Source organism: Pelmatolapia mariae, linkage group LG12 (genome assembly GCF_036321145.2).
Source record: "Pelmatolapia mariae isolate MD_Pm_ZW linkage group LG12, Pm_UMD_F_2, whole genome shotgun sequence".
Taxonomy (NCBI): domain Eukaryota; kingdom Metazoa; phylum Chordata; class Actinopteri; order Cichliformes; family Cichlidae; genus Pelmatolapia; species Pelmatolapia mariae.
Genome location: NC_086237.1, coordinates 16,064,956 through 16,087,712, shown reverse-complemented (window position 1 = coordinate 16,087,712; position 22,757 = coordinate 16,064,956). Strand labels below are relative to the sequence as shown.

Here is a 22,757-nt window from a genome sequence, read left to right as displayed (position 1 = left end):
CAGTATTACGTGGACTCCTGACAGCTGCCAGGAAAATATTCAAAAAGGAGCACTTCCTGAAGTAATAAGATGATTCTAATAATGCTGAACAGATAATGCAGTGATGTAAAATATGGTCATGCCACATCATATCCATCTTTACCATCTATATTAGACAGGGAACTTTCATAGGTGTCATCAGAGCTTAAAATGTGTTAGCTATTTGTGACATCACTGTTATAGCACGCTGTTTTTGAATATTTGCCATAGAGAAAGTAAAGACCACACACTGGATCACACCAGCGAGATTTCCACAGTCCGCAGCCACAGTCTCAAACCCATAGTCAATCTCTTACTTTATTCCAGTGTCAGTTACACACCTATAAAATTTTGCAACTGCATATTCCAGAGTTGTGACTATCATTTTGACAAAATCTGTCAACAGACACACAGACGAACACCTGGCAAAGCACTAAAAAATGCCTTTGTGGTGGTTTCTGCAACATTGTCTTGACGACCACATTTTGTCACAGTGACACACACACACACACACACACGTAGACGTACACACAAAGACAGATAGAGCATGGTTAAAACAACATCAGCTGTTACTAGTAGATATCAGACTTTCATATAAAAGACACTTAATCAGGGAGCTACAAACATATTCAAGCTTAAGAAGAAGGTGGTATTTTGTGAAGCTGCCATAGCCCCCGGCAGTCCCTCTATTGGTCAAACAACACACATCTTTGATTCCTGCCTTCATTTTGAGCTCAGCATCACATCTGTACATCTTTGAAGCTTTATACTGTACGATTGCGACACTGCCGTGTTGACAAAATCTGTCCACAGGCAGACATACAAACACCTGCCAAAACACTCAGAAGTGCTTTTGTGGTATTTTCCGCTACAGTAGTTGTCTCCAGGAAAACAGTTTTTCATGATGACACACTGACAGACTCACAAGTTGAACATAATGCCAACTTTCCATGTCAGAGTAACTTCTGGTGTTCATCAAATTCAGACTTACATTTTCCATATAATGAATGAGCTCTTTTTTTTCCTTCTTTATTTAAAAGGGTCAACACAGTTTAATGAACATCAATATACCAAACATGTATATTTGTCAAATATACATGACATGTTTAAAATGCAAAGATGTCACATTATAGAGAAACTGCTAGTTTACATCTGTAGACGCAGGGAAGGTCAACATAAACCTTTCAAATAAACAAAACCATACACATATATGACAAAAACAAATGAAATATGATTTTTTTTTGGCAAAAATGTTACAGTATTTTTCTCTACATTTCAGGTTTCATGAATTAAGCTAATTCCAAATCTGATAAATATGTACACATGCAACATAGTCAAAATTACAGGCAGATGTTGACTATATAGAACATCCTGTTTGTATTTTGATTAAATTAACTGTGCAAAAATAACTAAATAAATAGATATTTTAAATGCACATGTTCACTCACTGTGCTAAAAGGTGCTTATAAAAAGCTACATCCTGGTATACTGTAAAGTACTTTGCGTCCACGGTACAAATCAGCAGGCTGGTTGGTCACCAACTACTAGTTTTTATTATTATTATTGTTATTTTATTATGAGAAATCATGCATACCGTAAAGGAAGAGTGTGCTCACAGAGGGGCTCTGCCCAAGTTTGAACCAAGGAGTCTGGCTGTGAGGCAGACGTGCTAACCGCTGAACCACCATGCTGTCTGCCGAAACTCCTACTTCTATTATTGATGGCTGCACATTCACCTTTGCACACAGTTACCAACTGGATATAGCGATTTATTTCAGAAGTAATAAATAGCATTTTGGGCAGCTTTTCTGCTTTTTCAGAGGTCCGGTGAAACACTGGATGGGCCGCTTTAAACTACTTAGACGTCATTTATTCAGTGATGTCAGGGTGGAAGAAAAGTGGCTGGTGGAGAACTTAACAACTCACTTGAGCAAACAAGACCATATATTTAGCAACACGGCCGTGCTTAAATATTGTTTATGTGACTTTGTCACTTCATTGCAGGGTAATCAGAACCAAGCAAAGCCTATCTATCAAAAGTTCACCATTAACGTCTTTGCACAACACAAGCCCTCTTTTGTGGTTTCTTCGTATAAAACTCTGTCCACATCCTTTATTCCTACACGTTATCGCTGAATTCATTTTAACTGAAGGGAAACCCCCTATTTTCTTTTTTTTTCTGATCTCGATGCTTATAGTAGAGGTGCACTGTATATTCGCTGCCATTCCTCCGGCTCAACAACTTGTCTGCTGCCATAGCAACTGCGAAGGAGCACAGAGCAGCGCCGCCTGCTTGTGCAGTGGATGTCACTCGTAGCAACGACCAATCAGAAGTTCCCATCCTTTTGCAAGAGCTGTGGTGAAGATGGAGGGATGAAGTGGGTGGGCTTTCGGCATCATGCATCTGCCAGCATAGGACGCGGAGCTCGTCAGTCTTCGTCATTCTCGCCCGGGATTGGTCGAGGAGCTTTACTTTCCAATAATATAAACATGTCTACTGCTTGCCTGGCTTGAACCGAGGCTTACAAGGGACTGTGCAGTTCTACATCAAACTGTATAAAAACTCTCATTATGTGTTTGCTTGTATTGCTGCAGAGCTAAATCTTTGTTATTGCAAGAGAATATGCACATAGCTGCACGTGCACGCGTGAGGAAACGAGGATACCCTGCTGCCGCTGTTGCAAGAAAGAGAGGGGACTCAGCCGTGCTTTCATCATTATAATCACCATCCTAAGTACTAGCGCTTAACATTTTGTTTTTCGGTGTTCAGGCGAGAAGTGACAAGAATATAGACCCCTCCTCTGCAGGGCGGAGCGTGCATTTTCATTTCGTATTTTGTATTTTTTTTTTTTGTGATTATTTTTTTTCCTGCCCTCTTCCCTGCTCTGACACGTCTGCACTGAGTGAGTGGCATTGGCACACTGTCAATCGCTCACTACTGCTGCCATCAAACAACATAAAACACACACAGGCAGAGGCTGGAGCTCATAAATTTCAGAAGGGCAAGATATTTTTTTGCGCATCGCCTTTATACAGCGTTGTCTCCTAATTAATTTCTTCTCGCCGTTGCTTTTTTTTCTAAGCAGAAATCTCCCAACTTTTTGTACATTTCATATTTTTTGTAGTCACATTTGGAAACCTTGCTGCAGATTGTGTATTTTTTTTTAAATACTGTCAGTTGTCGCGGGGATAATTTCTGCACATTTATAGCTGACACCTGCGAGCCTAAGATTGTTTTTTTTTAATTTGTTTACACGTTTTCACAGCGGATATCTTTTTTTTTTTTTTTAAATTTTGTTGCCGGTGCTTCACGAGGAGGATTTGGACATTTTCGAAAGGAAATGCGCCGGAATCCCACGAAGAGCGCTAATAAATGAGAGACCACCAAGGACCGTTTCTGTCTCTACCGCCCGTCAAAACCCAGAGAAAAGACTGATTGCTATGAGGATCCGTGCGGGATGTGATGGACCGTCAATTTTGACAAACAAGTTTTAAAGAAGAAGAGAAAAAAATATTCATGCGATTTTCTACAAACACAGCCGAAATCAGCGTTTTGGCACTTTGGACCGCGCGTAAAGCGACGACAACTTGGACACAAGATTTACGCTAAAAAATAATATTAATAAAAACTGCTGCATATTTTTTAACAAAAGACGCGTGTGTGCTGCCTAACCCCGAAGAATCACACAACCGTACATCCTTCCAGTCTGCGGCACATGTTGTAGCCGATTTCGTATATGAGTTTTTCAATTTGTGTGGCTCAGTGCACAGACTCTTTAGCGGCTACTATGGACGATCAAGCCCGGATCATGCAGTCGATCGGCGGTGTCAGTCTGGCTGGCCACTCGGTACAAGGAGGCATGGCACTGCCGCCTCCACATGGACACGATGGGACAGACGGAGACGGAAGAAAACAAGACATTGGTGACATTCTGCATCAAATAATGACCATAACTGATCAAAGTCTGGACGAGGCGCAAGCAAAGTTGGTTGATTTATATGTTTTATTAACTTCGCCACACCAAAAAAAAGAAAAGAAAAAAAAAAAAACGCCGAACGCATCATTATTGAGATGTGGCCCGTTTAACTTAACTCCCCAATGCACAACAATAGGCTGGAGTGGCTTTAATGATAATCTCACTCTGAGGTGTATTTATTGCCTCGCAAAGCTTTAACACAGCGAAAGTTGCCACTGAGGGAAGCACAGCATTTTAGTTAAACTGTCCTAGTGAGCACGTGTTTTATAAATGTTCATTCATCTACAAAAGTCTACGTGGTGTTGAAACATAATTAATGCCAGTGGGCTCATGTTATGCAGGGAATTGCCACTGAGACTAATATTTACATTAGGGCTTGTTGTTATTTGGGAAATGCTTTTTAAAAAAATAAATAAATACTATGACACAGTATACATTTTAGAAGAAAATGCTAACTTTCTGAAGAAGAGGCTTGGAACATTGAAAGGCATTATTAAAGTGGCAACTAAACTTAAAAGCGTGTCCAACCCTATTAACTGTTTGTGTCAGACATGTGAACTATCAGTGAACTTATTTCAGTATTTTATTTTCTCTTATACTGAAACAGGAAACACGGACTGAACTGTCACAGAATGAAACCAGCACTCTTCAGCGTTCTCTGTGAAATCAAAGAAAAGACAGGTAAGATCTTTGTCTAAAATACTGTAATATCAAACTATAAACTCCACCGTTACAGTGATACATGCAATTGGAGAATCAATAAAAGCACACAGGCATATTTTTTTTACCTCTCAGTGAGCTGATGACAGCCTGCATCCAGGTTATAGGTGACCTCTGACCGAATGAATCAGTCACTTTTTAAAAATGTGTCACCGTACCACGCAGAAACTCCTGTTGTCACGGAACAATAGGCAGAGTCTTCTTCCACTGAAGATGCTCTTTTTTTTCTTCTGCAAGTGTGCTTTAAAGCACTGGTTTGCTTGGATTTGAACATAAAGTGCGCTCCAGATTTCACACTCACCACCCTGCCAGTGAAGAGGCTGGGGAAGTCCCGTAGCATATGCTCTACATATCCTAGATCACACAGAATCCATGCTGTAAAACCTGACAACGTTTTGCCATCAACTTATAAGAGATTTTTTTATTAGTCAAATCATACGATGGGCTCGCAGAATTAATAATTCGACTGCAGTTGCATGAAAGCCTTCCTGCAAAGGTGGATGGCTAATCTTGAAAAATGCAAACAACACATCTCCTGGAAGCTTAGTTAGAGAAAAGGATTGTGAAATAATAATAAAAAAAAATCCTCTTTTTATATATTTATATGAGCATAAACTGTTATTTCTGTTTTTTAGGACTAGGATTGAAAACCTTTAGCATGCACACACACTTCATTTATATATTATTGAGAGTTGTAATTACAAGTGTTCATTTTTTATAGCTTAAACTTTGTGTATTTTTTATTTCAAGTCCAAACCTGTATCCCATGAGATTATTGGTTTTACACCTTATGATCTATTTTCTTAAATAAGGACGCTGGCTTTTTGATGACAATTTTTTTGCAGACCATGCTTATTGAATAGGTGCTTCAAATATCTACTCTCCTATATGTTAGCTATTTATTTTTCTAGTAATATGTATTTTAAAATGATAAACAAATTTGACTCTACTAGAAAAAAAAAGAGTAAACCTGGTGTTTTGTCAGATTTGTGACCTTTGTGCGGTTTATGAGGAAATTAGCTTGAAGGAGGTCATAAAAGTTTATGAACTTCCTCAACACAGGTGGCGTCCACAGGGGCAGGCTGAGGGTCCACAGTCTAGCCGAGCTGCTCTGCTATGTTTGTGAGCCTGTTGATTTCAGGCAATGAAAGAGACGGAGCAATAAAAAAAAAAGAGTAGATGCAGATCAAACACGATGCCAGCTTTGAGGCGGACGTGTTGCTGCGATTGTAGAATGTAGAGCTCACTGAAAAAAACAAGTATTAGAAGTGATTTTTAGTTTCAGACCCAAACCACTTTCCCACATCAGTTTTACTTGTTTGTTTGTTTGAAGTTATAATGGCTCCTGTTTGAATGTTTAAGCTGTGTGAACTCAAGTCATTCAAGTTAGCATGAAAATTATTTAAAGCAAAATCATTTGGTGTGTGCACGCGCACGTTTGATCGAGATCCTGGTAAGAAGTGAGTGTGAAAAAGAGACGAGACAGAGGAGGAGAGTGAGCACAAGCCTGCGTGCGTGCATGTGTGTGTGTATGTGTGCATGGTTAACCTGTGGTTTAGAGTCACAGCCTCCCCCTCTTAGCCATTGACAGAGCTCAGCTGGTCTGGTGGCCTTGTTGACCGGTCTGCTTTTCCAGCTCACAGTAAGCCTTTCACTGGCTCCTGCAGCATCATTCACAAGGCTTCCTTGGCCCTTTCATGTCTGTTGAGATGGCACATGGGACCGCTGTCTTTTAGCCATGGAGCCCACCGCTGCCTGAAAATGGCTTTTAATAATAAATTTGAAAGTGGTCCAAGAATCATCAGTGTAATTACTGCACACATGTATCATGTTATCAGGGCTTATTGCATGGTGTGCAGATGATTAGTAAGACTAAGGTCTGGCTTTCGTATTATTTTGTGACGAAGATGGCGAGACTGAGTTGCATTTTGAAATGATTGCGTTTTGGAACAGAAAGGTTAAGAAAATGCATTTTCTAGTAATAGCAAGACACTTCAAAGCGTTTTTTTCCAAGGTGTTTAGAAGTTTATGGCACTCTTTTAACTGTTATTGTAGAGCTACGGGCACATTTCTGCATTGCTAATGCCCTCGAAGTATTAATTCACTTTGATATGCTAATTAGAGAGCATTATGCAAGAAATGAGATTAAGTGGCAGCATGAAGTCATTTGCCTGTCACTAAATTGAGTGTTTTAGCAGGAAGGCTTTTTCCTCCAAAATTTCTTGGTTTTGCATTTAGATAAGCTGAATGTGAGATTTGGTTGGCAAGTGTTGTTCTTTGTGCTTTCATGTGTGTTATCTTTTTTTTCCCTTTAGGTTCATACATAAAAAAAGACAAACAAATCAAAATCTTTCATGTCTCTAACTGTTTTAGGACAAAGGATACATTCACGCTGTACCTTTTCCCCCCCTTAGGCTTCATGAGGAGACAATGAATGCATTGAGTGAAAATTGCCTGCGATTCAGATGAGTTTTGCAGTTATTCCTCTGTGCTGGGTTTGTTTTATCCTGCTGGCTACTCCCTTGTCTTGCTCTCTTGCTTGGAAGAGAGGCTCACAGCAGCAGGAGCAGCGGGAGCGGCAAGAATAACAAAGGTGAAAGATTACCTCCATATGGTATTTCTGACCAGGAAAAGAGAGGTTCTGTAGCAAGACTCCTCTTTGATGTGAGGTTTAATCAATAGAAAGAGATTACAGAAAACTATTACAGGCTAAATCATGGAGTACTACAGAGAGGCTTAGCCCTCTCCACAGCTCTCTCAGCTGCGTGGTGCTTCTTTGGCTGCGTATTGACTTGTTGTTTTCGTGACCTTTGACTCATCAGGTTCAGAAATGGGGGGTCTGGAGAGGTAGAGGAGGGAGGGAGGGAATGTGGCAGAGATTCAGGCTGATGAATGCTGCGATCCTGTGTCAGAGGCAGTGGATTAGGGAGGGTACTGCACTCACAGGTCGAGGCGGTGTCGCCGTTTGGTGGTTTTTTTTTTGTGTGCACGTTTTTGATATGGCTGAACGTGCTTTCATGTGTGCATTTGGGTCTGTCCACGCTGTGTTCGGTGCTCGACTGAGAAGGACTGTGCTCACTAAATACAGTTCAGGATGAGCCTGTAATTAACCACATGCAAGGCGGACTAAAAGTGTTACCTGAAGTAAATAGAGTTAGGACTGAGTGGGTAAGCATTTCTGAATTCTGTAGGGAGCATGAATTTTAGTGCTGCCAAAGTTAATGAGGAAACTCGTTCTAATTGTATTATTATTATTATGATTATATTTTTATTACACTTTTTTTCTCAAAATTAGGGAGCTAGGGAACAAAAATATATGTTATTTTAGTCAATTTTTTTCTTTTCTTTTTTTTTGGTTCTACCTCATGGGTTTTTCTTCATCCTGAAAAGGCTCCAGTAAATGCATGACAGAGAACAGAAAGCTATTCAGCAGCAGACACAATTGACTTTGGCTGCTTTTTGTCTCAGAGAGCCCCAGTGATGCGGCTGCACTGACTAGATAGTGTTGTGCCGAATGGCTTGCGCACAGCTGGGTTCTTGACTGGCTCAGTGTCAGGGCCACTAGTGCTTCCCCTTCTAAAGCACAAGGGGGACCGAGGAAGATGTGGCTATTATCTAAGTAGCTCCCAAATACCCTCCATTTCCCCATCATCAAAGATGAAAAGAAGGAGAGCCAGACAAAGAGGAAAAAAACAGAGTATACATATTGGTTTCATTTGGAAGGGTAAATGCTTTTGTGTTGTGGCGATAGATGTCTCTGCAGCTGTAGTGGCTGGTATCTGCACGTACAGAACCTCAAATCTTTATTTATTTATTTATTTATTTTTGGGGGGGTGGTGGGATGATCTAGTGCTGTCCTTCTATCTGCACACGCACGCACCCATCTTCTTGCACACGTCTCCCTCTCTCCCCCTCGAATCGCTTCAAGCGTTTTCTGCGGGCTCCTGCGCGATCAACAGCTCATAATTGTTTTTTGCACATACGTTATGCAAATGAGCCTTTATGGCAACTGGCATAACAATTAGCATCCTCCAACAATATTTTAGTAGGTTAATTGCGAAATTTCTGAATTGTACATCTGAGTTGTTAATTAGGCATGACAGAGGTGGTGAAATAGTTATCTTCAGGCGGTGGCAGCCAGCAGAGGCTGCTTTGGATGCAAAAAGGAAGGATTGATTGAAATTAGTTTACAGCAGTAGGAGCGTGCCTGCTGGAGACTCTTTGCATGCCCCTCTTGCTTTTTGTGGCATCTGTTTGTTGCTGAATGCAAAAAGCATGAGGCAGACGCAAACGTGAAGAAGGTGGGTCACATTTTGACACCTGTAGAAATATTGCGCTTTTTTTTTGGCTGTTTGAAGAAATACTCGTCCTGCTGTTGTTTTTAATTTTTATTTTTTTATGTCACTACAGCTGGACTGTAAACAATCTTATAACTTATTTATTCCACTTTTTATTTTTGCATTTTTTTTAAATGTTAAAGTTAAATGTAGCAGGGAAAAACAAAATAAAATATCCATCTGTATTTATTTATTTATAGGCTAAAATGTATTGACGAAAAAAAAATTGTTGCAAAATCTAAAACCCACTTTTAATGCGTTTCTGATTATGAAAACACATTTCATTATATGTTTTTCTTCCCTTAGACTCATAGTGATTCTATATGATTTCAAGCTATAGCTGGAGTTTATTTACAAGTAAGTAAATAAAGACACAAAGAGACTTTATTTTAAAATTACTCTCCAAGTCTCTTGTGTCATGATGTTCATTACTGTGTCACCCGATGGCCAAGTGTATGTAATGGCATAGAGCTGGTTATTAGTGTAAAAAGCGTTACAGTGAAAGACTGGCGCAAAGCAAGTCCTCTCTCAGTAATGACTCTGCTATTTATAGGTCCCTATTTCATTAGCCCTAGTGTTTCAGGGAAGAGTTTTCCTCATGGGATAATAGACACCATGATGTTCATTTACTCTTGTACACATTACATGTGGACAACTAAGTGACCCATCATCTGTGAGTGCAAGAACATGGACAGCGCTCTTGAATTTCCTCCTAATTTACCTTTTTTTTGTGTGTGTTTAATCTTTTTTAATAGATGGACTTTTTTTGGAGGGTGTGTATGTGTGTGTGTGTGAAGGTGTTACAGGTGATGCGGTTCTCTTGCTAAAATGATGAAGGAGTTAAAGCCACCAGTCACTAAATGCACACATTTGTAATATCTCGACACCGTGGCGGTCTGCGGCTTGTTGTGTGACAATAGCGACGTGATACACAATCGTCACCTTTCTTCTCTTTACACGCGATTGTTTTCCAAAAACGGGGGAAGGAAAAAAGGGGCTCTTTGCTGTCTCTGCTACATTTGCGAGCTTGAAAATGTAGCCCCTCTCCCCATTGTTCCAGATGCCATTGTTCCACGTTTCATACATTAGAATGATATATTGAAGGCAGAAATGGGAAAAAGACTGCAATGCAATGAAATTTTAATCAGCGTCTTCTGCTGCTTTAATAAGGCAAATAATTCTTATTGGCTGCTGTGTTAAGATTTCTAATATTTAATTCATAACAAACCTTGCATTATTCTGCTCTTGCCCTAAGACAAGCTCCACTCTGCTGCCTGCTAAAAGGCAACGATGGAGGAGTGGAGGGGGTGTTAAAGGAAGTGCACACCCAGCATTTTTCTTATCAGTTTTGGCATAAATATCACACTGTTTTGATATCGCCCATGAATTCAAATATCTGTTTAAAATCATTTTAACTAAATGTGTCACTGGAGCTAATGATGGAGAAACTGGGCTGGCACTCCTGGTGATCAGTGGACAAAGACTTAAGTAGCTTTCTTTGTAATTTTGTCAGCAGTCAGTTAAGTGCAACCATTTGCCGGGCTAACTGTCTTTTTATTTTCTTTAGTCCTTGAAGTTCATTTTTGCGTCTGAAGTAATGGAGAGATGGCGAGGGGCCAGCAGCTAGGTGCTGGCTCATGTTACACAGAAACGGTGGGACCTGTTTTCGTCTCTCGGTGAAATGGCTTAATTGGTGTCAGAGCCCCAGGGATAAAGGCCTCTTGCTCTGAAACACAGCCACACAGGCCCTGTCTTCCCTCAAACCAGGAGGAACGGCCGACGTCTGCTGGTGAATGAGGACTAAGCCGTGGCATAACAATACCAAATGATGTTTGGGATGACAGAAATTAATATGCACTTGCTCCCAGAAAGCTATGATTAATGACGGCGAGCAGGGAAATGCTGTCCCTCCTTTTGCTCCTCTTTGATGGGGGATTGAAAACCAAAAAGAAGGAGGGAAAAAAAAGGCTGGTTTCTCCTCTCTTTAGAAAGTGGAGGAAGTACATTACACACTGCTATTCTTTTTTTTTTCTTACTTTATCCTCAAGCAAGAGGCAGGAAAATACCGAGCACTGGTAATGAATTTTGGAACCATTCAGTAACACTGTGACCTACTATATTGTCCCGTTGCAAAATCCTCACAAATACATGGATCCTTTTGCAAAGCTGCTCACCCACTGGTCATAATTTTGACTCTAGTTAAGAATCTGATATCTAATATTATTTGTAATCTTTAAAAAAAAATTAGCAAATGTAATTTTAATAAGAGTTAATAAGAGTTGACCTGACGATGGCTTCTTTTCGTATAGAATTTTACGCACGCCCATTGATTCCAAGCCAAAGGTGTGAACAAAATGGTGGTGTGCTGTTGCCATGATAATGATCTGTATCTGTTGTGTCCTAGGAGGAGACGCATGAATATTTAATTGTGTCTGCTCGAGAGATTCCCCAGACCCTTCTGTTCATTTCTTACTTTCTCTAATGCGTTTCCACCCTCCCAGGTACTTCCTCTCTAAGTAATGGAGAATTAAAGCGTGCATTAAAATGATCTAAATTGCAATGTAAGGGATTTCTAAGGACATTTGTCTCAGCACAATGCGGCTGAAAATTCAAATGGCAAGTTTTGACAACGGACATTCTGCTGACACCGTGTATTTGCTTCACGTTGGCTCCTCAAATAAGCATTTCCTCTGTCAAAGTGATTGATATGTATTAAGCGTGCGCTTTTTACATCACGCCGCTTTGGGAGATAATGTGGGTGCGCGCATATAAGTTTTAAACAGCGAATGAGTTCCCCCTCATATTGATCTATTTGTGTTGGCGGAGTGGCAGGTGCTATACGAAGACTGTGTCAGCTTTGATTGTTTGTGTCAGTGATCCGAGCCGACACTGAGCTCTTTTACTGTTCGTCACTGCACTTGCTTCCTGTTGATGAATGGCAGCACACTGCACAGATCCTCAAAAAAAACCTTGTGTCTGTGCTGTCTCACCAGCCCTCTGAATCAACCTTGGATCTCAGAGATTTTTTTATCTCTTATGTGTACACTTGGATTTTTTTTCCCTTCTTTTTATTTTGTAATGCTAAACTGTGGGACATACCTAAAATGTCCACAGGACTTTTTTTATTTTTTATTTTTTTTAATTAAATCCAATAATGTAAAAGCTTTCAGTGGGAAAGGGAACATCAGTTGTTGAGGGACAGAAGGTGTGGTTCCTTTCCTTCTCTAAATATTCAAGTTTAGTTCCTAACGTGCATCTGTGCGTGTGTGTGTGTGTGAGTGTGTGTGTGTGTGTGTTGGCAGGCATGCTAGGTTATGGCGTGAAGGTGAGCCTCTGTAAGTATGCAGAGCACGGCGGGCCTCGCACGGGTGCTGAAGGAGAGCATGGAGTGGCAGAGTTAATTTATTTAATGACTGAGCGTCTTATATCTCCCCAGCCCTGATTAGAATCCATGCTTGATGAGGGAAGCGATAGAGGGGAGTGCGCTGCCCCTAGGCCCTAGCACGTACATTCACGGTTTTCTTTCTCCAGTGCCTATTTTCCCTACCCCCCCTCCCAATCCACTGGGTTTTGCAATAAAAAAAGAAAGACATAAAAAGGAAAAGTGCACCACCAAGTAGGATAATAACCGCTTGTGTCCGTCGCGATATTTCGTGATTATGTCCGTACATGTGATCGTTTTGTTGCACACTGGCAGGAAATGCAGCTCTGAGCCTGATTAAATGTGCGTGTGTGTGTGTGTGTGTGTGTGTGGCGTGCTCCGTGATAAAGACGAAGTGCTGTGGAGCTCCATGAACGTGGGAAAGCCAAACAGAGCGTGTCACTTTGGCAGCACGGGCTGTCAGCATTGGGGAGCTGCAGTTGTAAAAACCATGACCTTCCTCTTTGCCAGCATGTCTCTTGCAGAGCCAAAGCACTGCCCTGTAGATCTGGGCTGGCTGTGGGAGGGAATACAAACACGGAGAGAGGGACAGTTGGAAAAAAAAAAAATGGCAAGAGCCATAATTGTGAGGAAGGGGCGGCTGAAGTAATGAAATACTTCTTGGAGCTATCATAACTGAGAAGGTGAGGGAGGGAAAGCGAGAGGACTAGCAAAGAGGGGGGAAAACACTCGGCGGCTTCTAACATTTCCACGAGCCATCATCAGTAATGCCGCTGCAGCCTCACAAACCAGAAATTATTTCTTCAGGCGTCGCTGTCAAGTGTTATTCAAATAACACCAGCCTCACATTTGAATAACAGCCGACATTTTGAATTAATTAATCAGACAAGATAGTCTGGGCCTTTTCTCATTAGTCTACAGGTCAGGCTGGGGAAGATATATGCGCCGGTGATGATATACTTGTCTTTAATAGTGATTTATGGAGATTTTGGATTGTACTCGATTTGTCAAAGGGCCTGGTAGCAGAAAAATAGAAGAGTGTATATTTCATTACCTAATCTTTGATACGTTCCACGATGCTGAAAGATACAGTCCCGTTGTGTAGCTGCACAGGAAGCTCTTTTTATATTTGCTCTTCTTGAGTGAAGAGGCACACACGCACACAGAAACACGGAGACACACATTTAATCTCATACTGTAGGCTTCCCATTTTACTTTTCCTATGCAATTAAGCGAGAGCTGTAAATTATAACTGTACCGTACTTTAATTATCGTGGTGTAAAAATAGAGTTCCTGTCTTTGAGAGGATTTCATTAACTTACTCAATATTCCATGTCAGCTCGGAGGATCACAAGATTGCAGTGAGGTTTGTGTTTAACATCCTCTGAATCAAGTGGGTTACTTACCTAGATGCTATTTAATTAATAGGAGGAGCAAATAGCAGTGGGTTTGCATGTAAATATAGACTCTATATCTCCCTGGCTGTAGTTGACCTCAGCTGGTTTGACATTTTATTTGGGTTTCATAGTGGGTTTTGTGCGTGCGTGTGTACGTGCGTGTGTCTGAGTGTGTGTGTGTGGTCACAGCGAGCAAAAAAAGTACAGTTTTGAAAAGGATAGTGCTCATCATGTAGTGTCATTTACTTCATGGGTTGTTAGATATGAAGTTCATCAGCAGCTATTTGTATATATTTTTTTAACATACAGAGGGTTTAATTACCCAGAGTAGACATATACATCTGTGATTTTATGCTGCACAATGTGTGTGTGTGTGTGTGAGTGCTGGAGAGTGTCAGGAAGCTACGAGCTGTTGCCATTCCAGTGAGCAGCCCACACAAAATGCACCAACACCAGTGTGACAAAACATTCAAATAAATTGCTGTCAGGCTGCCGAAACACCAAGTGCAGCGATTTTTATCTGACATGTGGAAGACCCAGACATGCAGTCCTGACAAGTAACGCCGGAGCACCTGTGAGAGACGAGCGATAAAAATCAGGATACGCCTGATCCTCGGCATAACAATACCTATCATTACTTGATATTATTACTCTTCTTTAAGAGAGAGCTCAAGATGGAAAGATAGTCTCAACGCGTTGGCTTCTTTTAAAGTCTGGATAATAAATGATCTTTGGCCGCTGTTTATTTAGACGCCCACCCCCAAAGAAGAATTTATGGTTAAGTGGAATTATGAAGGCTGATGGCTTTTCAACAAGTATTAAAATGGCTTTTACATTCATGGAGAATTGTTTATTACTCTGAGAAAATGGTCGTATTTTTTTTTTTGTCTGAAGGTTCAATATAAAAAGTGCTAGTGTTAGAAAATTTAATTTACCGGTCCAGCATCAGCATTCACAGATGCAATCAAATGCACAAGGAGCCTGCAATCTTGAGATTTTCACACACACACACACACACACACACACACACACACACACACACACACACACACACACACACACACACACACACACACACACATAAACGTTCTTAAATATTTACATTAGGCTTTTATAATGTTTAACGCTCTTGAGTAATTCTGCTTTTTAGTTCTTTGCAGCTTAAATAGAATTTAGTGCAAAAATCAACCTGACTGATGATCCTGATTGACTTTGTTTCACCGCTGCACGCAGCATGGAGGCACAAATTAATACTAAGAGAGTCTGCGTTGCTTCACTTATTCTCATTGAGTCTACAAAATTGACTCAGTAATTCTTAAATCCAATTGAGAAGCATTAAAAATGTGCTTTTTTCGAATCTCCGAGACAAAGGACTCACTGTGCAATGTGCCATCCATTCTCTACTGTATTGTTATTTTCTCCCTTATAGGTTACTAATGAGGAATCGGCCCTCATTATGATTTTAAGGATGAGAGAGGAAAGCTTTTAATTAATGATACGTAAATGGTTCTGAATTGATTATGTTAGAATATCAAGAGAGATGGGTAGAAGCTGTGGTGTAATATATTTTAATTAAGAATTAATTAAAAATGATGGCAATTTTATAGAGGCAGAAAATAGAAGAATTTATTCTCTGTCACAATTAAATCAGCCCCTGATTTAATAAACAGACACATGCTGTATTCACTGAAGAGTTATATTTATACGTTGCGAGGAAGAATTATCCCAAATATTTAAAAAAAAAAAAAAAAAGATCAGCGCAGTGTGTCAGTGGTCGACCACAAGCTGGGTTCTCTGGGGTTAATGGTGATTTATCTCATTCCTAATTCATGAGATCCTCCTGGTCTGTGTTAGGTGGATCAATAAAGCTGTGTTTCCTTTTTGAATTCAGTGTCTACAATTAGATTTGCGACGTGGAACACAATTAGAAGTAAGACATGAATGCATGTTTTTATCTCTGGTGGCAAGTGAATGTGCGCTCCCAAAAGATATCAATCTGTTTATGAGGTAAAAAGATTTGTGTGAAAAAGATGACTTGTGACTAGACGTGGACCCTTGTTAACCCTTTTAATTGTTATCTGCTTTCTTTCATTCATTCTTCGGGGCATGGGGAAGCGGAGGACGGCGCATTAGCCGTGCGCGCTGCTATTAAAGGGAGAGAGGTCTTTGTTTTCTGCTAACAGTGGCGTACATGCTCCGTGCTAAACTCCGCGATCAATGGCAGAGAGGCTGCTATCACAGCATTCGGAGCAGGCGTAGCTCAGGGGGGGCGGGTGGGGGGGCGTGCAGCGGGGGTCCCTGGTGGTTCATTTTGATTGGAGCGCAGAGTTTTGTGTTGAAAGGCGAGGGAGAGACAGGCTGTTGGAAGCAAATCCCCCTGGATCAGTTAGAGCTTTGCAACAAAAACACCTTGATATTCCTGGGAACATTTGCTTAGGAAAAAGAATGAATTTAAATAAACGGGCAACGAGAGAATGAAATGATCTAAAGCATTTCTGAAGGTTTCTGTGCTCAGAGAAAGCTTGTGTATCTCTGGCTTAGAATTAATTTAGCAGCCACTTTTCAAATCACAGTGAAGCGCTGCAGTGTACAAAATGGAAATCAGTGTAGCTGAAGTGTTTTGGTAATGTCGTTCAGCAGTCTTAAAAAAAATTAAAGTTTTTTTTTTAAACAAATGAAATATATAATAGGTGGAGGGTGTTTAAGATGGTGTTAAGTTGATTGTTTGTGTAGCAGCGTGTGAAAGAAAGCCTATATTAGCTAACCAATCTAGAGTGGGAGTAAGAAGAAGAAATACCCTTTATTAAACGCTGAATAGATTATTAGTCCGAGTCGCCTCACGCGAGATCACCCATAGAGGCTCAGAGCCATCAACAGTCACGTGCGCCCACATCAAACGTCTGTGAGTGCGCACACAAATATAAACGCGTACGTGACGCGCAGAGGGACACATGTTGAGGAAAAACGCACAGGGGCCCCAGATGTGTTCATGCATGCACACGCTGTATATATTGCACGCACGCCAGTGGCTGGCAGAGCATCTTCTTTTTTGACACCTGCAACTAGTTGCAATACATCACTGTCAGGATCACTTTCTCCACCCATCCGCATTTGCACGTTAGTTATCCGCGGAGGCCTTCGTCAAAAAGTTGAGCAGTCTTGACATCAGCTCCCTTGTGGGAACTGAAAAGGTGAAGTTGTGCTGGGAGGTGCCGCGGCGGGTGTCATCGCTGGCTGTACTCGCTGCACCCAACAGCACCGTAATGACTACTGAAGAGAGAAATGATGCTTTAACATGTAACTGTTATGCCACAATTAATTGTGCGATGGGCACGTGAAGAGAGATTGTGAACGGCAAAGCCAAACATGTTGTTTTCTTCCTGATACTTTTCCCAAGTTACAACGAATGCTGTCATAAAATGGAGGGAAAGACATGATAAAAAGCCAGGTGGAGCTTATTTTATTTGGAGGTTCTTCTAGTAAATGTACTTGTGTAAGTGACGACGAGTTTGGCTGTTAAGGAGGAAGTAGTGAGGGCATGCTACCCCCTCTGTGAGCCCACAGCGGAGATGAGGAGAGCCTGCGAGTGGCATTGCTAGCAGTGAGCACCAACAGCGCACCGGCCACGACAGAGAAGAGGTGGGGAGTAGCGGTTGGTGGGTGGGTAAGGTGGGGGTGGGGGTCAGCATCTGAACTGGCTGATGGGAGCCAGAACATGAAACAATGCCGGGGGAACGTCTGGTGGGTTCGCTGCACAGAATTACAAGCGAGGGAGCAGGCCTGCTGAGGCAATTACAGCTTAATGGGGTCATTTGGAAGGCAATTGCCAGGGGTTAATGTAGTATGGAGAGATGAGGTGAGATTGAAGTGAAATTTTTGGCTAGAAAATGTGTTCAAATGAAAAGGGAGCAGGCAGACAAGTCGTGCACTGATGGGGTGGGAGGTTGATTGGGGGAACTGGAATGCAGGCTTTCACTGCCACACAGAGAGACATTAGGCCTGACCGTTCACTCCGATGTACACCAGTGCAGGCAAGTGCACACGTCTGCACAGGTACTTTTGCACTCTTTCTCCTTTTGGCCTCTACTTTCTGCCCAAACTGCGAACAAGAGGCCCTCTGTTAGCACTCTACTTCTGAACACCGCCTGTATTACCCACAGGCATGCCCAGTGGAGGTTTTCTTTTGCCTTATATTACTTGTGATATCAATTCCTTCATTGGGAGCATCAACCATCAGGGTACAAAATTGATTTTTTTTTTGTGCAATACAGAGAAAGATGTGTCAGATAAAATACAAGAGGCACCTTAGAGAACAAGGATAAAAAGGATCATTATGTGCTGTTACGTTAGCCAGTTCATTACCTTAATTGCTCAACATAATCCGGTGTTGGAAGGGTGCATTGGAGCTTTGGGAAGGAGTCTTTGCCAGGGCTTCCTACCCCGGGTCTCATCTCCCTGATCCCCTGATCTGCAGTAAGCAGACTGATCATGCTAAAGCTAAACTTTGATCAAAGCCAAACTTATTTAAGGTCAGCCATGTGAAATCTCCTGGGAGCTGCCGTGTGCGCCGAAGCGGACTGCGATATAGGAAGTAGTACAGCGCTGTGGCTTGCTGCTGCTGCCGGTGACCGTGCTGGATCACTGGACAGCAATAGCATTATCATCAGCCTTTTCAAGTCTTCAGCATTTTTACACGATTATGTTCAACAGTGGAACTTAAAATCATCCACGGCTGGAGATTCCTTGAGAGTGCGTTCTCGCTCGCACTCTTATCCTTCTCTGTCTGTCTTTTTCTCCCCCTCGCTCTCTGTCATCTCTGTGAAGTCTGTGTATCCCCTTCCCTCCCCTCCTCCCCCCTCCCCTTTCCCCGTCTACACAGGGTTTTGGCCAAGAGCCGGCCACTTCACTGAGGCAGATTTTCCCAGGCTCCCCGAAGGCTATTTTACCAGGATTCCCATTAGATCTTTACCCATTACCAATGTTCCAAATCATTTACAGAAGAATCTATTTATTTTATGTCGTAATGAATTCATTTGACATGCCTTTTCTTAATGAAACTCTTCTTTTAACATGCATATATCCCCAAATGAATCATTTACTGTATTTTGTATATTTGGTTTGATTTTTATCTGTCACTGTCTCTGAATATGCCCCAAATCATCCCCACAGTATGCTCTCCGTCACAGTGCAATATTGCACAATGCAGAGGTGGTGGAGCATTGTGTCAGTGCTGCAGGAAAAACAAGTATGATGCAACTGTGTTGTCATTTTAGATTGACAAATAGACAGTGGCAGACCATCAGAAAGGGGAAGAGAGTGGAATGGTATCGCTGACAAACTGCTATGACCTTTGGGATCCTTTGGCCTCCAGAGTGCAAGGCACATACAGTGTTTACCGCAGGTCAGCAGCAGCATGAACATGTTGCTCCCCCATGGAGAAAAAGCCTATCGTGCTCATTGCACCGAATCATCAACACCAATAATCAGTCAGATAATCTTTAGTCAACTGGATGCAAAAAATGTTCCAAAATATGATTTTTAAAAATGAAAAATACAGAATCTGGGTGTCATTTTGCTTCGAAACAACTATTAATTGGCTGTGGTGAATATGCCAAATTCAGTCTGTAGTGCTTAAAGCCATGACATCATCCAAGGCAGGCAGAACTCCCAAAGCTGGTAGGCACTTCTCTTTCCCGTATTCCATGTCACCAAAGCATCCCATCAAAGCTCGCCTCCTTCCTGTTGTAAGGTAGGAAAAAAAAAATCGATGCTGCAATCTTTTCTTTTTGCCTCCTCCAATCCGTAATTGAAATGGAAAATCAAATGAACGGCAAGCAGATAATTGTTTTATCAATATTCCCTGCCTGCCCTACAAGGGTCAGTGCAGAATGATCATGAGTCGGGGATATGACGAGGACAAAATGTGAAATTGAACAGCTAGGAGGCAATAAATCAGCCTTGACAACTAAGAGTGACCAGCATGTAGCTGCAGCAGGCAGCTCTCCCTTCAGAATTTGTCCTAAAGCTGTCTGCACTAAATGGGGAATATTCATCTCATTATTGTTACACTTAATATTGCTATCAAATATTATTCTTAGAGTCCAGACGGGAAGTCAAGGTCACCCCTTCTATTATTGTTGTCATTGTTAGTGCGTGATATTGAGACTATAATGGAGGGCAATGCCATATGGTCTGCTAGGCTTATGAAGAGACAAAGAATACATTTAGTGACTTGTTAAAGTTGAGCAAATTGGTTTGTTGTTTGGTTTCCTTTTGATGACTCCTACCGCTTAACTTAACATCAGATTACATGAACTTTATATTAACTTATCTTAACTTACATTCTGTTGTTTATATTTCTTTGGAGCTAGAGTTCTCAGAAGATAACGTTGTGCTGCAAAAGTCTGCTTTTGTTTTACATCCAAAATCTGCAAATAGGCTGAACTATAAAATCAAAATAAAATGAATGAATGAATGATAGAAGCTACAGTAAGGCCATACTCATCAGGTAATCAATTAATGACTAATTAGTGATCAGCAATGCATGCTAGCTTTTTTTATGTCCTCCTGTTCTTATACATCTTAAAAAAAAAACATTGTGCCAGCTTTCCAAGTCTTGCAAAAACTGCAGATAAAACTGTTGCCAGGAATCGACATCTTAAATCATGTGACATCCCTTCCCATCTGGCTCATCCAGTTGCAAGGCATTGACAAAAATATGAAATTGATTTGGTTGACGGGTGTTAAAGAGCCGACAGGAGAATGTCACAAACAATGAATGGTCACAGCTTGGAGGAAAATCAATGACAGAGGTTGAAGCCAGTCTAGAGTGCTACTTGGCAGTGTTACACTGTTCCTGGGAAAGAGCTGTCTTCTGGCCCTGGTTGTCTGATCAAAAGGAGAACTTGATCGTTTTAATGATGGAGGATACGATAAAGATGACAGCTGAAATAAGGACGCTGGAGCAAAGATAGTCTGACTTTTGCGTAGGTCGAAGCTAATGTGTTGTTTGGAATTCATTTTAGAGATGATTATCCATATCCATAATTTGATGTGTGGCTGTAATTTAAAGCACATAGGTGTGCTTATAGCCTTTTCAGTACAACTTTGCATGGTGGAGATGTATAAATAACACTGGTCTACAGTCAACAGATGAGAGGAAACAAATCCCTTTTAGTTTTACTGTTTGGATTATCATCCTTGAAAAAAAATGAATTGGCAGAGTGTCTTTCAAGTGGACAAAGTGATGAAAATCCCCCCTACTTTGTTGGGATTGCAGTTGTAAGCTTTGCACCATATGCTACTTTCCTCTTTAGCTGGGATTATGCCATCATTATTGCTGATAAAAGCTGTTTACTGCCTTGGCTCCAAATCGATGCTCGGGGCGCTCTGAAACTGGCATTCCCTCTCCAGAAGAGTTCATTCCCTGCCAGCTGCTCAGGATTCAACCCCCTTTTGTTTAAGATTTCACAGTTTTTGTAATGTTTATTTTCTATTTAGCCCCCCTCCCCACTACCACCTTCCCCCCATGGATTTTTTTTTCTGCATTAGCATATGTTTACAATAATTTGACATTTACATTTGATTTGCTTACAGCAGATTGAAGGTGTCTGAGGCATGGTTTTTACAATACTCCTGGAGCTACAGTGCTGGAAAATTCAGTACATACAAATAACAAGGCCTGTTTGGAGTCGAGGCTTTTGGTAGCAAGGAAGCTGTCGTGGTACTGAAAATACCCTGATTTTGGAGCAACATCCTAAAGGCTCCCTTCTCACACTGTTACCAATCAATGGCATAATCAGTCAATGCAGATGCAGCTCGACAGCTGTGTTAAGATAACAACCGGTTCTCATGACTATACGGGCCCAGATGACCTTGTGCGCTTCAAATTAATAATGTAAAATCAACACAAGACAACCACCCCCCTGGTTCCCATGCAGACAATGATGAACTACCTTTTTGCCTTACCATCAAAGGCCACTCAGACTAAGTCATGTTTCAAGGCATATACAATAATGTCACTTTTTTTTCTTCACCCCCCCAACTTAGGCTCCATGTCCCTTAAATAATGTCTCTCACTCTTCCTCTACAGCTCTCTAGTACCCAGGGAAATCATACTGATCAATATTTCCCATTTTAGAGGAACTGCAGCAAACATTCACACAGGATTTACTGTAGCCCTCTGTTAGACTTTAATCAAGCTATAATTTAGATCCAACAAACAAAAGGTTCCCTAGAAAATAAATGGAAAGTCTATTTGCAATTTTACAGGTTTTTCTCTTTTATTGGGCTTATTTAGTCTTTTGTTGTTGTGCAGATTGTGCTGTAGTAGTTTTTTTTATTTAATCTGTCTACAGATGACTATCTATCTATCTATCTATCTATCTATCTATCTATCTATCTATCTATCTATCTATCTATCTATCTATCTATCTATCTATCTATCTATCTATCTATCTATCTATCTATCTATCTATCTACTGATTTTTTTCCTGCACCCTGTGTGTTGTTCTTTATGCATGCGCTTGGATGCATTGATAATGTCTTCACAGGGCATAAATCAGAACATGCTATCTCAGTACTTCTTTATATTGGTCAAGGGCCATTGAGCAAAACAGCTTAATGCACCCTTAACCATTTCAGTCATGGCAGGAAGTAGAAAGACTGCTGACTGGCTGACACCCCATGTAGTCTGTTTACTGTTTAACTTTAAAGTGCTAGAGATTTTCCTAAAATGTTCCTGTCTTTTATATGCCAGCCTGATGTATGCCATTCAATGGTGACATATGTAAAATGAGATAACTAGAATTATTTATTCTAAAGTCAAAATAATGAAACCTCCACAAACGGGTATGACTGGAACAAACTACGATACATTTTAGGTTTGCCTCATGATCTTTGCTTGAACTTGAGAACTGGGTGAGCA

General features: G+C 41.1%; 1 protein-coding gene across 8 annotated transcripts in view; it reads left to right on the top strand.

The window, feature by feature from the left end:
* Positions 1-2,543: 2,543 nt before the first annotated feature.
* The window catches only part of pbx3b (pre-B-cell leukemia homeobox 3b), a 56,329-nt gene continuing 36,115 nt past the window's right edge, over positions 2,544-22,757 (top strand). For 5 of the 8 annotated variants that reach the window (XM_063489873.1, XM_063489872.1, XM_063489868.1 and 2 more), the window contains exons 1-2: positions 2,544-4,003; positions 4,603-4,676. In XM_063489873.1, the coding sequence (XP_063345943.1) occupies positions 3,756-4,003; positions 4,603-4,676 (322 nt within the window). In that variant the 5' untranslated portion in view covers positions 2,544-3,755. Of the gene's footprint in view, positions 4,004-4,596; positions 4,677-22,757 lie in introns of all 8 variants that reach the window. The other 3 variants (XM_063489867.1, XM_063489869.1, XM_063489865.1) reach the window with 1 other exon arrangement.